At 34.8% G+C, this 14,818-nt stretch overlaps 1 protein-coding gene across 1 annotated transcript; it reads right to left on the bottom strand.

Annotated features, from left to right (window-relative positions):
* Positions 1-2,827: 2,827 nt before the first annotated feature.
* Positions 2,828-14,315, bottom strand: LOC104215602 (uncharacterized). The gene is made up of 25 exons (XM_009765448.2): positions 14,096-14,315; positions 13,823-14,003; positions 9,338-9,555; positions 9,046-9,151; positions 8,834-8,935; positions 8,629-8,688; positions 8,432-8,510; positions 8,175-8,322; positions 7,360-7,483; positions 7,083-7,263; positions 6,918-6,946; positions 6,601-6,749; positions 6,270-6,372; positions 6,060-6,155; positions 5,934-5,989; positions 5,674-5,797; positions 5,472-5,534; positions 5,297-5,356; positions 5,054-5,215; positions 4,564-4,637; positions 4,386-4,479; positions 4,152-4,288; positions 3,978-4,058; positions 3,744-3,849; positions 2,828-3,142 (listed from the first exon to the last, which is right to left on the bottom strand). The coding sequence occupies exons 2-25, from the start codon at positions 13,994-13,996 to the stop codon at positions 3,071-3,073; spliced, it is 2,598 nt and encodes an 865-aa protein (XP_009763750.1). The 5' UTR covers positions 13,997-14,003; positions 14,096-14,315; the 3' UTR covers positions 2,828-3,070.
* Positions 14,316-14,818: the final 503 nt, after the last annotated feature.

Here is a 14,818-nt window from a genome sequence, read left to right as displayed (position 1 = left end):
TATTCTCCTTCTCAACAATTTAATTTATTTACTTTTTGTACAATGTGCTGAATGTTTATCAATGCCAAATTTTTGACTCATGACATCCATGAAAGTGGACTTTACGTTACTAAGCTTTTCTGTGTTCCTAAGACTTAGTTTGTGTTTTAATCCTTTTAACTGATTTCTTGGTTACTACATCACAAAATTGGTAACAATTTTATATTTTGTCATTATCTTAAAACATTATTAAGATATTCATATATGTTGCTAGCTGAAGTTGGTCGCTTTTTCAATCAAACCACAAGAATCAATAGCTTCTTTGAAACATATTAGATTTGAGAACATTCTTTTTGAGAAGAATAATAATATTTGATCTTGCAGATACCATTTCTTCTTTTTCCCTAAAGCTGAAACAGTAGTGGAACACACTAAAATTGTAAATTTAACAGGCAAGTTTATTTTCCCCTATTGTCACTTCCTATGAGTATTACACAATATATTATTCTTTATGCACATTTTTATACTTATTTTCTTTTCACACTCTTGGGACGAAGTGATGTTGATTTTTTGGCAGTCATATTTGCCAAGTGTCTTCATCCTTTTGCTAAACAATTATACTTTGCCTAGAGCCTAGATGACCTGATTATTTGAGGATTAATAGAATAGTTTAGCTAATTAATATTTTGGCTTCCTTTTCTTTCTTTTTTCTTCATTATTTCTTGTTTTTTAAATGATTTTCCCCATGTTTTGTCTGCTTCCTTCAGTGGCATATTTCACTTAAAAATTTTGAAGTAATCTTTTTTGTTTTTCTTTATCAAGAACTCATGTACAAAATAGTTATTGATTCATCTTGATTAGTGACTAAGCTACCCAATTAAAAAAGTGTATTATGCCACTTATTATTTGGTCTATTTTAACTCATTTTTTTTTTTACTATGTGAGTTTAAGAATAGATAAAGTATTAGATTACATGGTGCTTAATGAATGTTAAATTTGAAATATGATTGTCGTGCTATATTTATACAATTATAAATTATATAATTCAATTCTTTTGTCAAATTCACAGATGAAAGGAGTCATAATCTTGAATCAAGTAAAGGGTTCTTGTACGTGCAACAATGATATCAATAAAACTTTTTGATATTAGTAATTATTAAATATCTCTATTACAAATAGCTATTTTTTTTTTTGCAGCTTTACACCATGAAATGAATTATGATTTACTAGCCACCCTAAGGAAGACCTATGTTGATCGAATTTCTATATAACTTCTACAAGTTACAACTTTCACCTGACAACAGCTTCTTGATATGTATGCGACTGTAAAACTAAGAAGGCTTCAATTTCTTAAAGACAAAGCAGGAACTTCTAGATGTGAAGTATCCACAACTATAGCCGACGTTGCTCATATTCAAATGTAAACTACATGTTGTCCAAATATAAAGAGGCAATGAAAATATCAAATTGAGTATTTGGTATGACAATCATATTTATATAGCTATATTTGTTGTTTAAATAATATCAAATCCTGTTATATTCAATAATCAATTAAGGCAGAGCATGTATTTCCTTATCGTACATATATTTTAATATTATTTATATCATTTTAAAACGTTTGTACTTATTACTATGGGATACACGTGCAACGCACGTGTCTAGAGACTAGTGTAAAAATAAATCTGAACGAAAACACTGTTCAAAATTCGAAAAATATTCTAGCATAATATAATGGAGTTCCAGTACTATATACTGGACTTCCAATATAATATACTGGTCCAGCATAATATGTTGGAAGTTCATATACAGGTGCATCAATCTTCAGTATATTACGCTGGAACTTTTCGTGTTGCACAAAATAGTGGCTATTTTTAATGACTTTGCAAACATTGGTTATTTTTCAATTACTAATCCGAAAACTAGCTAGCCCGTGCTATTTTAAAAGGTGCATTTTTTCTACGGACCTTGCTTGAATACATGATGTCTTGTGCATGGGGTTGCCCCTTCTAGAGCGATATAGTGTCCAGTTGCGTGCCCTCAAGTGCACCTGGAGAACCTGAGAGGATCAAATGCACCTAGTATTTTCCTGTGTTTCGTTTGTATGTTAAGTAACCTTCTGTAAGTACCTTTTTTGAAGGGAGAACCTCTCTGAAAAATTATTTCCAAAGAGAATTGCAGTAAGATAAAGTAAAGGATGAAAAAGGGTCACTTTCTGCTTTCGTTTGTTTGAAAGGAAAAGAAAAGCTTAAATAAGCAAATGTTTTCTCACAATTTTCCGACTAATCAAACTTTGAAAAGAGCAGCCGGTGTACTAAGTTCTCGCTACATGCGGGATCCGGAGAATGACCGGATCACAAGGGTACATAGTAGTATAGTACAGAGTTACCCTGCATTTTTGCAAGAGAATTTTTTCACGGTTCGAAGCTTAACCTCCTGATCACATGGTAGTAACTTTACAAGTTGCGACTTGCGCCAATGCCTCCCTTCAATCAAACTCCGAAAAGATGCAAAAAATAAAAATAAAAAAAAAAAAGGTATAGGAGAATTTCTTGCACATTTTTCTTCTACCCAGGAAACCAAATGATACCGTAGTTTCTTTCCTTAACATCAGAATATTGATATTCTAAAATTGCAATAATCCCAAAACTTTCCTTCCCTACATTCTAGTGATAACAACTTGAACTGTAGGACAAGGATCATGTACCATAATTTTCCAGTGTGATTTGCGTGAAGCGTGTAATTTTCCTAAATATTGTAATTACCAAATTGGGTAAGCTAAAATAAATTATTTGAATTGGCAATTGAAAATTTCTCAATAACTTGCAACTTGCAAGCAATTAGAGCCACATAGAAGAATGATTTATTCAAGTTTAACAAAAATACAATATGAGAGAATTACAGAAAGAATTAGCCAATGACACTTGTATCATGGCTTGATTAGTTTTTTCTTGCAGTGAAAAAGGAAGTAAACTATCTCCAAAAGGAGGTTCTTAATCTACAATAATGGATAAGAAAAACAGCCCAGAGTAGGACCTAAACAATAAACTCTTCTCTTTGGCAACAAACAATCAATCTTGAAAACGAAGAAATGCTAATAAGTTGAAGGTACACCATGGTAAGGATCACCAAATGCTGCAACATTTCCTGGCCTTGAGAATACAATCTACAAAAGTGGAGCAACCTTGAGTAGTTTTACTTCACAACTTTGTTAAGCAATTTCAAGATTTCTGGTAAAGGAGGAGAATAAATATCATGTTTACTGGTTAGAGTAAGCTCTTAGCTAACTTTTCTTTTTTGGGATGTGTAGTTAGAGTCCGTATCCTTATTATTATTTCATACTCACTTGATTTTAGGTCGAGAATCTATCGGAAACAACCTTTCTACTATCAAGGTGGGGGTAAGTTCTGCATACAGACTACCCTTCCCTAACCCTACTTGTGGGATTACGTTGGGCTTATTGTTGTTGTTGTTGTAGTCACTTGATCTTATATTCTTATACAGAATAGTAGCATGGCCGCATGGGAACTATCTACTAAAGTGAAGATCAAGGTCCATTTGATTAGAACTAATATGTTTTAGACCACTTCGCGGTGTTTGAGCCTCGTAAATTAACATCAAATAGGGAAAAATAACTCATATCCATATGTGAAGGAAGTGATTTTCCATTACAGCTCCCTCTACCCTAGCTCTATTGATACTTGGTCCGACAAACACATATACATTATGCACTCTTTGCCCTTTTATTCAAAGAATTCTCACCATACCTGATAATCTCCTAGTGTGCACGTTTTGAATCCAGCAGCACAGTAGTCAAAGTAATACTCCCATGTCCTGATGAACTTGTCGTCGAATCCCAAAGCATGAATTTGGCTAGTTACACAGTTATTGATGCTCAAGTATCAGAGTCTAGAAATGATCTCTTACTTTTGAACAAGCTACAAATGATACATGAAAGAAATAGGTTGAACACAATATATAACTGATCTTGGTTTACTTACCTTTGTTTTTGCAGGAAGTTCTTCCGCCAGCATCTCAGTGTCTGATAGTAATGAATTCCTATATCTTCTAGGTGCTCTACACTGCATTACAACATTTTTCAAATGATTAAAAACAAGATGATTTTTAATAAGAGACAGCATGTCATGTGCAAAATGACAATGAATCGTTGTTACCATAGTCTGGATGCAGCAGCCATAGCTGATGTTACTCGACTTAGTGAAGGCAAGCATCCACCTGGGAATATATATTCTTTTATGAAGTCCGAGCTCTGCCTGTATTCGTCATACCTCTCGTCTGGTATTGAAATGAACTAAGGAAAGCAAACACTTGTCAAAAAGCAGCATAAAAAAATCAAAGGGAAAAGGTGAATATAGTGGAATGTGTTGAGAGTCATTTTAATTGATTACCTGCAAAACAAGAAGGCCATCTTCTGCCAATGCAGATTCACTGCAAGTAAAGAATTCCTCCATAAACTCATGACCAACAGCTTCTAACATCTCACTGAAAATGATCATTAGTACTGTTATCACACTGCATGGTAATGAGGGATAGGAAATGAACTAATTGTTGTAGGCAAACATTTACCATGATATAATCCTGTCATATCTCGACATATTTGGCAATTGGCGATAGTCACATAGGAGAAATATTATGTGATCCTGTGAATACATTTCTTTGAACTTAGTTAGTAAAAAAGGGTAGCCCGGTGTACAAAACATCTCGCGTTCACGCAGGGTCTGGGGAAGGGTCGCACCCCAAGGGGGTGTGATGTAGGCAGCCTACCCTAATGCAAGCATCAATGGCTGATTCCACGGCTTGAACCCGTGACCTATAGGTCGCACGGAGACAACTTAACCGTTGCTCCAAGGCTCCCGTTCTCATTGAACTTAGTTAGTATTTATTAAAATTTTCCGAAATTGGCTTCAAGTGTTTAGTAGATATAAAGCATGTTCTTGTATGATGTAGCATCTCTAACCTGACTTTAGACCTTGCTTGTTTTCGATCTTTTAATAGTTTAGAATAACACAAAAGAACTGTGCATCTTGAGTTTCCACAATTGTTTTAAGTTATGTACCTGAAGGCCTGCTTGCTGAACTCTTTTCTGTGCATACTTCAGTTGCTGTTCAGAGAGAGTGATACCGGTATATTTACATCCTGTTCGCTTAACAACTTCCACGGCCAAACTTCCCCAACCACATCCTATCTCTAGAATGTGGTGTTCCTTGCTAACTTTTGCCTAAAAAGATTAGAATCAGAATCAGGTTAGGCTTGAAAATTATGTCGAAATAAGGGATTATTTACTTTGTTGATGACTTACCTTTTCAATGAGAAGAGAAATTTTCCTCTCCTGTGCAACTTTCAAGTCTTCCTCTTCACTCTAGAACAAGTATAAAAGAAAAATACATCACCATAAGAATGAGATTAAGGAGCAAAAAATGTAGTTTGCATAAGATATAGGCGACGTTGCAAATATTTGAAATTTGAGGTCTTACCTTGAAAATTGCACATGAGTATGTCATTGTTTGATCTAGGAATAGCGAGAAGAGTTCATTACTCTGGAAAAAATGAAATAAATATACTTATCAATTTACACTTGAAGCCACAGGCCTATTTATGATGAGAAAGTTACAAGAAAACAGCAGGCAAAAACCCATATGCATTGAGAATTTCAATTTCATTAGTGATCTTGATTACCAGGTCATAGTGACGAGAGATGTTCCGACGAGCTCGAGTCAGGGTGTTTTGATTTGAAACGTGTCGAATGAAATATTTTGCAGATGACACTGCAGCTGTAAAAAGCAATGGTGTCCACCAGCCTCTGGAGAACGAAGTAGCGAAAAACTTTTAAGGTATGAACAACAACAACAACATACCCAGTGTTATCCACGCCGTGGGGCTTTAAGGTATGAACATAAGTAGCAATTTCTTGATTTCAGTTTCTATAAACTACTTACCTTTTCTTACTAGATCTTGTGACTGATGCTTTCAAATCTCTGTTGTTAACAAAAATCTGTAAAAGAATTCAGGATGCCAAGTACCAACAAATAGCTATTTACATAGAAATAGAGTCATTTCCTCACCATGAAAAGATTAAGAAGACCTTCATTCTTATCGACAAAAGAGAAATCCCCTTGAATAAAAGCATCAGCAAGGCCTAAATCACCTTGAGTTGCAACCTGTAAGAGATTAGTTTATGTCAACGAATTTATCCATATTGTAGAATTCTTTGAAATTTTCTTTTTTATTGGCTTGATGAATTATACGAGAGGAAAAAAAAGAACTCCAATTACCTTCCAGTAAAACTGTGGACTATGAACTCTAAGAGAAACTTTAAGAGAGCTTTTATTCTCTGTTCCTTCGAAGGTGAACATCGTCCCCCCATCTTCTAATAAGCTGAGCACAGAAAATACAGTCTAAAAACAATGTATGCATGATTCGTTTATGTTTTTAAGTACATCTGAGAATAGAAAGTAGCAGGAAATTTTAAGCACACGAGATTCGTTCAATAAAATAGTTTTGGCGTCTTAACAAGTTATAAGATGAGGAAGTAGATGGATAGATAACATCTTAGACAACCATTTTGGGATTAGAACAATACAAGCTGAAACTATTGTAACTTACATTATGCATCCTGTGGTGATGAAACTCTTGAGGAACCTAGTAACGAGGAGGCGTGCTCCTGTTTCTGGCCAGGTAGGTACCATGTGTTTGGGGTTTTTCAGGACACTATAGTTTCTCTTAAGCAGACCCTGTGCAGCAATCACACCTGCCTGAGAAGGAGCAAAAGCAGATAATTAGCGACACATTGTGTTGTGCTATGGATTTCCTTTCTCCTTTTGCTGAAAAGTTAATGTGTATTACTATTTTCTGTTCTCTTAGGAACATGTCTCATGCTTCAAGTTAAAATCTATTAAGCTTGTCAGCAGAAATGGTTCTACCTTTAGTCCATCCTCATGGAAGCCATAGCCTGAAAGTATTTGCAATAAATATAACATCAAAACCAGTGAAAGCCAAAGCGGCTATACACTTTGTGCACTATAGGAGGTTACAAGGAACATCCATTTTGAAGCAACTCCGTACTCTGTATAGAAAAAGATACATACCTTGATATGCTCCACAAAACCATATTCCTCTCTTTCCTTGGATTTGATCTAGCTCGGATGAAGCTATTGATGCAGCAACTGAGGGTACGGGGTGGCCTGTGGTCCACTTAAGCAACGTATGCTCTGGTGTGTGAGGAGGATTAAGAGTTACACAATAAGGTCTCTCTGTCTCACCAAGGTTCTGTAGGTATATACATTTCAAAGATAAGAGGACAGTTAACAAGAGAAAAGACTTTTCCGCTGAAGAATGTTAAAATGGTTCTGATGCATCGCACACCTGGAGTATATTGAGCCAATATGTTACGCATACTTTATTGTTCATGGTTCCAAGAAAATTCCATGCACTCCATGCTGCTGGGTTGCGAGGCAGGAAAGTTTTGTCACAATGAAGGTAAATATCACTGTCGTAGAGGAATAGAAATGAGTGTGCATTTTGACATCATAAAATCTTTGTAACACTATGGCTCAAAATACCAACTCACTTCTTTCAAACAAAGCAGCAATACAAGAAGTTCAGAGAATTTATCAAGAAGATACATTCTCTTCCACATTATATTCTGCCCTTCACACTGTGTTCATGAGTAGATTTCATTCACTAATTTCAGAGGCAGAACTACTAACTTTATTAGTCTGCCTATAGAAGTATTTTCAGATTAGCATCAGAAATTTAGTCTGTTGAGTTGATATTTGATTATGTGTGACCTATAGGTCACGAGTTCAAGTCGTGGAATCAGCAACTGATGCTTGCATCAGAGTAGGCTGCCTACATCACACCTTCATGGGGTGCGATCCTTTTCTGGACCCTGCGTGAACGCGGGATGCTTTGTGCACCGGGCTGCCCTTTTTAGTTGATAGTTAACTACAACCGACCACGTTAAGACATGCATTTTTAACTGAAATTCACTAAAGCACAAAATAGTTTCCCCCAGTAAGATATACTACTAGCTATAATGGACATATATTTACGACCGTTTCTGAGAGGAAGATTAAACTAATCATCATATCAGTCTAAGGATGAACTTTTCGGATAAGAAAGTAACTGAGATGAGAAATTTAAGTTCAAATTGTTTAAGAAAGAGGCGTCCAAAGTACCTATAAACATATTGGAAAGCACCAAGTATTCTTGTTTCATCGCATGTTGCCTCTTTCCCTAACATTCTCAGAGTATCTGGTGCATGTGCAGCCATTACGCATCCATCATATACGTCTTCGGAACCATCAGTGCAAGTTACAGTACAACCTGCAAACGCTCTTTCTTTTACAGTTAGAATCATGAGTAGTTCCTAACTGTGAGATTAAAAATAGACATGAGAAATAGAGGCATTTAAAATGCTAGAACCAAACCGGACCTTCTTCATTCGTTGATATAGAATTTACTTCACAACCAGTCCTTAATTGGCAGCCTCTCTTCTCCAGCTCCTCCTTAACCTGCTTTGTACACCCATCGTATTACTCAGACGGATGATAGAAGCTTAACAATTCACTCAAGAAAGCAAGAAAATGGTACTTGCTAGTACTTTGTGGTACATAGAGAATAAAATACCACCTTGTTTACATATGTACGTGATCGCCATCTAACTGTGAGCCATTGAGGGCGACCAAAGAGCTGTAAAGAATGAACAAAAGCACTCAAACAACAAAATGATATATAGAAGCATTCAAATTCAGTATCTTATATAAACCAAATTCAGCAATTGGCTATAAGCCATACAGAAAATATGCTCATTAAACAGTATGTATGTGAACTCTACCTGTAAAAGATGGTGGTTGCGACAGAATGAAAGAATGGAATAAGCAGAAAAGCCCATAACTCCTTCCGAGGGGCAGGACCAAATTGATGCACATATTGGAATCTGTCAAAACATATGTGTGAATTGCTAATAGCAAGATCAATCTTTTGAACGAACAAAAATGGCCTATGCATGTAATGAAATCAAGAACTGTGACGGAACAGAAGTCTCACCAGATAAGCTTTCTGAAATAACTCTGAATAGCCATGTGACTGAATAAAATGTCCTAACGTTTCGTTCCGATCAATATCAGGATTGTTATCAAGTTCCTCAAGGTAACTGCAATGGAATGGGAAACATAAACTACATTAAAGACAGCTCCTTTTTGACACAAAACACAAAACAGAATGGTTTAGTCATTTTCCACCAAATGCATGATCTTCAAATAAACAAAGAACTCAATATGAAAAGGACTTGACTACTGATAAAAAGTCACATATTTAAAGCCAAAGGATTTATTGGTACCTTATGACATCCTGCTTGAACTTGATGATTTCTCTAATCATTTGCCAAAAGTAAGGATTCAAGACATTCTTTTTCTGTGCAAACAAACCAGAGAGTCCAGTTCGGCTACCCCATTCACAACCATAGCCTTTGTCCAAGCTCACTGAAAATGACATATCGGAGATCTCCATATCGACTCCAAGATTCTCAAAAAATTCCATCATGTTCGGATAAGTTACCTGTCAAATAAACCATTTCAAAATACATTAGTACTCAAACTAAATGGAGTTAAAACAACTCTAGCTATGAACAGTTCCAGCTGAAGAGCAGAAACATTGGGATAATGATTTACTCAAGAATCTTAGAAAAAATCAAGACAAAAATTCAAAACAATTTGGAACTTGTTGAGAAATGGATATTACGCCCAGCTCAACCCCAAAAGTTACCTCATGAGGTGAGGATCACCCAAGACCAGAGAAAAATGACCCATCCCTCAACCAGCGTGGGACACTTAATACCCCTCTCGTACACCCAGGCCTTCCAATTGGAGCGTGGATAACATAACATAGGAATTGAAAAACAAAATAACAGGGTTAGGCCTAGCTTTGGTACCATGTTAAGAAATGGACAACTTAACCCCAATAGCTAGTTCATAAGGATTGCCGAAGGCGAAGTGAGGAGACAAACAATCCATATCTTAACCAATATGGGACAGAACTCAACAAGTTTGGCTTCTAAAAATCCTAACAATGTCATTATGAATGGAGTTGCCATAGAAATATGATGGAAGATGAAGTAAGAGCTACTTATTACTAGCTACTTTATGAACATGAAATCAGTTAAAAAATGAGCATTCTGCCTAACTCAACTCCAAGAGGTTGTTCATGAGGTAAGGACAGACCAAAACAATATAAAGAGATCATAACTCGTATCCTTTACCAATGTTGGATTCTAACACCATGTCACGTTCAAGGCTGGAGCAGGGATACCTTAACATGGAGGCTTAACATAGGGTAAATCAATATTAGGAATGAGTCTATCTCTAGCTCTGATACTATATTAAGAAAATGGACTTTAAATCAAACTCAACCCCCAAAATTTGCTCATGAGATGAAAACGTCCAAAACCACGTTCAACCAATGTGGGATTTTGATAAAATTCAAATTGAATCTAATGTTACATTTTTAGATTTCTTTTTATGGACATTAATATGCATCAGAACCCACAAAAATGATATAAAAGGAAAACTTGAAATGGTGATAGAATTGTGAAAAAAGTTATCAATTAGCAAAGCCATGGCTGCTAGGATTGTGACGTAGTTGTTGTTATTGTAACCATATTGTACTCTTAGTTTTGCTATTTCTTGTTAAAGAAACGAAACTTTAGGCAACCTCAAAAGCTACGTGATAATTGTCCAAGCCATTTAAGGAGACCAAAGTCCCCCACTCCGTTCTGATGTGGGAAACCCAAATAAATAAACCTCGGATCAAATTCAACCCCGAAAGTTAACTCATGAAGTGTGGATTGCCCAAACTATATCAGGAGACCAAGTCGCCCATCCCGTTCTGATGTGGAGACTCAACATTTCTTGTTGCTTCTTGATATATATATATTGCATGTTTAACATCTCATCCTAATGGTGTCTGAACTGGGAGAAATCCTAAATTTGGGGAACTGATATTTGTACTCTGCACTGGACATTTATGTGCTGTTGCCTGTTGGCTATGCATAGGCAATTTGTCACGTTCGAGACCTTCACTATGGTAGTTTTACCATTATTCTGCTATTTCTTTTCCCTATTCCTCTCAATATTCATTTTCAATTTCTATTACCTCCCAATAGTTCGACAAATTCAGAAAAAAATGTCTAGCTACAAAGTGGTTGCTAATAAAAAATGTACGTAATAATAGTTCTGTCATTAGTTTTGAACTAAACGAACTACTATGGTGCTAATCTGGTGGAGTATCTAGATTACCTAATAATCAAACGTGGAAGCTTTTAGCCTTTTACATCTCACACATGCACAGAGGCTCCAAAACCTTATATTTGTCTAAAGAAATCGATAAAAAAACATACAAATTATTATTCCTAATTTAAAATCTAATAGCTTAAAAAGAGTGAAATCCTGAACCATACACTTTGAATCCTGGTTCTGCCTCTTAATCGTGCAGTACTTCTGCCTTAAATTGTTTGACAATTTTTTTTCGTCCGATCTAACTTGTAAATAGTTTCTATAAGGAATTACCTTGCATTTTTGCGAAAATTTTTATTTTGTGTCTCATACAATTGACACTAGTTGTATGAGACATCTTTTTTGTCTCACAGTTTTGTGGACCCAGATTTTTGTGGATCCAGAAGTATAAGATTGGGGTCCACAAATTTGTGAGACAAAAAAGAGCCTCACACAACTAATGTCAGTTGTATGAAGCAACTAATGTCAGTTGTATGAAGCACACAATAAAACTTATCCATTTTTTGTCTTTACTAAGATGCTCTTTGAGGAGTTGACATGACTTGTATGAATCCCACTAGAAAGGTAATTTTGATGTTTCACACACATTAAAGAGGAGTTAGACATACAGATTTTTTACTTTTTTCGAAATTTCTTTTATAAAAAAGGTATTTGTTCATGAAAATTTATAAGTTTTTGAAGATTTTTCAAAAAATGAATGTTTCAAAAATCAAAAAGTGGTACTACCTTTTCAAGTTATCCGGACAAAAGTATTTTTCTCACTCATAAAACTTTAACTTTTATCCAAGTAAATACATGTCCAAATACAACTTCAACTTTCAAATACTATTTATTAGCTCAACTTCAAAAATTCTGTTTCAATTTTTTTAAAAATATTATCTATGCTAAATGTCTATTAAGCTTATCTATCGAAACTTCAATTTTATATTTTTTTTAAAAAGTTTTCTGTCCAAGTCAAATGATAATAAATAAATTGAGGAGTACTAAATAATGTGACAAACAAGAACAGCCATACGGTCCGACAAGTATCTAGTGGCATTTTGTTTTATTATTACCATTACACTACTCATTGGGCCTACGTTTACTTTCCAACCACATAACGATAAAATATTTTGAAGTGTCTTCTCCTGTTCCTTTCAGTATGTTAAAATATTTTGAAGTATAAAAATATAATTTTCAATTCTAATAAAGATAAAGTTGTTCTAGAAAGTATGGAAGAGATTTCGTTATCATACATTTCAGATTGACTTGGTTAACGATCGTAATTGGAATATTTTATCGTTTTTTTTAATTTAATTGTTTAGGTAAACACATCCAAAAATTCTCTTTTATTCTCAAAGACAACAATGAGGTAACTTGTAGGTGTCAAAATGCTCTTTTCTAGATATTACTACTAGTATTAGGCACATAGCTGCGGTCAGGGGCAGGTGGATAAAATGGGGTTCAATCGAACTCCCATCGTCGAAAATTATACTCTACATCTGAGGTTAATATTTTTTTATGTACATATATTAAATATTAAATTTTTCCCTTAATTTTTTTGTGTTTTATTTTATTTTATTTTTGATCCCCATAGTAAACTAAAAAAAGAGTCGAACTGCATGTCTATTTCGAAAAACAAGATAAGCCCCCCACCCCACTCACCCCCCACCTCCACCCCGGCCATCCCCACACATGAAGTTCATGAACGACGCACAAGAGAACGCGTGGTAAGTTTTGAACCAACTAAAAATAAACATCCTTAAACCTATTTTGAAGAACTAAATTTAATAATTTCATGATTTAATCTGTAATTGTTTAACATCATAACTCTCTTCTTCACCAAATGCTAGTGAACATATCTGGAGCTTCCAAAGGCTTATAAAGATGTTGGACTAATAATTATTTTGTTGGATTAAGGTTCGCGGTCTCTCGGTTTCTTTTACATCATTTTATTTTGCTATATAAATGACAATTACACGTATTTACATATTGTACATTGTAGATTTTTTTACAAAATTAACCATTAGATAAATAGAGTAATTTAAATAGGATTAAATCATCAAAATTATACGTGACAAGTGACTGGGGTTACCACCACATTATAAAGCTTACTGTTGGGAAAATAAGCAGCTTCCTTAAATAGCAGAATCCTCCCTTTGCACTTTATATCCTTGTGAACAATTATGACAAATGTAGATCGTTCGAGATTTTATTAAACAAAAGGAGCTAAATATCTCATGTAATTATTTTCTCTATTTGTCATATAGAGCTAAAGATTATAGACCATGCTTATCTGGTCTCCTACGTATATAAATAGAAAGCAAAGGTTAACCTGGTGCACCTACAACCCTACACTAATGCAAGTATTATTGGCTGCTTCTACGGTTCAAACTCGTAACTTATAAATCATGCAGAGATCACTTTACAATTGCTCTAAGGCTCCCTTTCTACGTACATAAATAAAAAAAATCTAGAGACCTCACTTTTTACATATGTTGAACAAGAACCATATATATCCATATGTTATATTTGTACTTGGGAAATGTACGTACCCGATTGAAGACCATAAACCCAAGGTCAAGATCAACGTCATTGACAGTAACAGTCTTAGCATGGCCGCCGAGATAATCTTCCTTCTCATAAACCACAACTTCAACACCAGCTTTTGCCAATTCATATGCAGAAACCAATCCACTTATTCCTGCCCCAACTACTGCTACTTTCATGTTTGTTCTGCAAAAATAGTTAAAGATGAAATATAGAACTGTAAAATGTAGATTAATGCATAGCCATATTATTAGTAAGACAGTAAACTGATAACATACCTTAATGATGATAAGGAATTAAAGGAATGGTATTGTAGAAAATAAAATATTTAGCAGACTCAACCAATATTGTCACAGTACTGAACTCTCCCTAACCTCTATTCACTGCTGCTAAGCAAAAACAAAGGCAAAGGCTAGTGAGGATTGGTTGGCTCACGACTAAGAGACACTAAACTTAAAACCAAGTGGAAATAAGGCAAGAGAGTGGGCGCTATTCTGTCTACTAGTTAGCCTTGTGATATAGTGTTAAGATAAGGTCATGGGTCTTCTCTTTACAGACCCCACCCAAAAATATATTTTTTCTGACAAAAATAAACACCGGTGTCCTGTCCTTGGATTTAGTACTAAGCTGAGGCATATTTAAAATTTTAAACTTTGTGAATTCGAATTGTGAAATTTTATTGTATCCTATTTGAAGTATAAATTTCACCCGTGGTCATTCAACTATGAGTTTGTAAAATAACAATAACTACTTTTTTATTTTTATAATATAAAAATTATTTAACTTTGAGTGTGTAACACAAAAGCTATTTTTTTATTTTTTGTCACATAAAAGTCTCCAACTTTGGCCAAGTTATTATTATTATTTTTTTGGCCAAGTTAATTAAAAGGTAAATATCAGAAAATACGACATGACACTCCAAAATAAGTTAGTTACATTTGGGATAATTTCAAAAACCTCCTCCCCAAATTTTACTAATCTCAGTTGTGATTTACGATATT

The sequence above is a fragment of the Nicotiana sylvestris genome, chromosome 1 (assembly GCF_000393655.2).
Source record: "Nicotiana sylvestris chromosome 1, ASM39365v2, whole genome shotgun sequence".
Classification (NCBI taxonomy): domain Eukaryota; kingdom Viridiplantae; phylum Streptophyta; class Magnoliopsida; order Solanales; family Solanaceae; genus Nicotiana; species Nicotiana sylvestris.
This window is presented reverse-complemented; position numbering and strand designations above follow the sequence as displayed.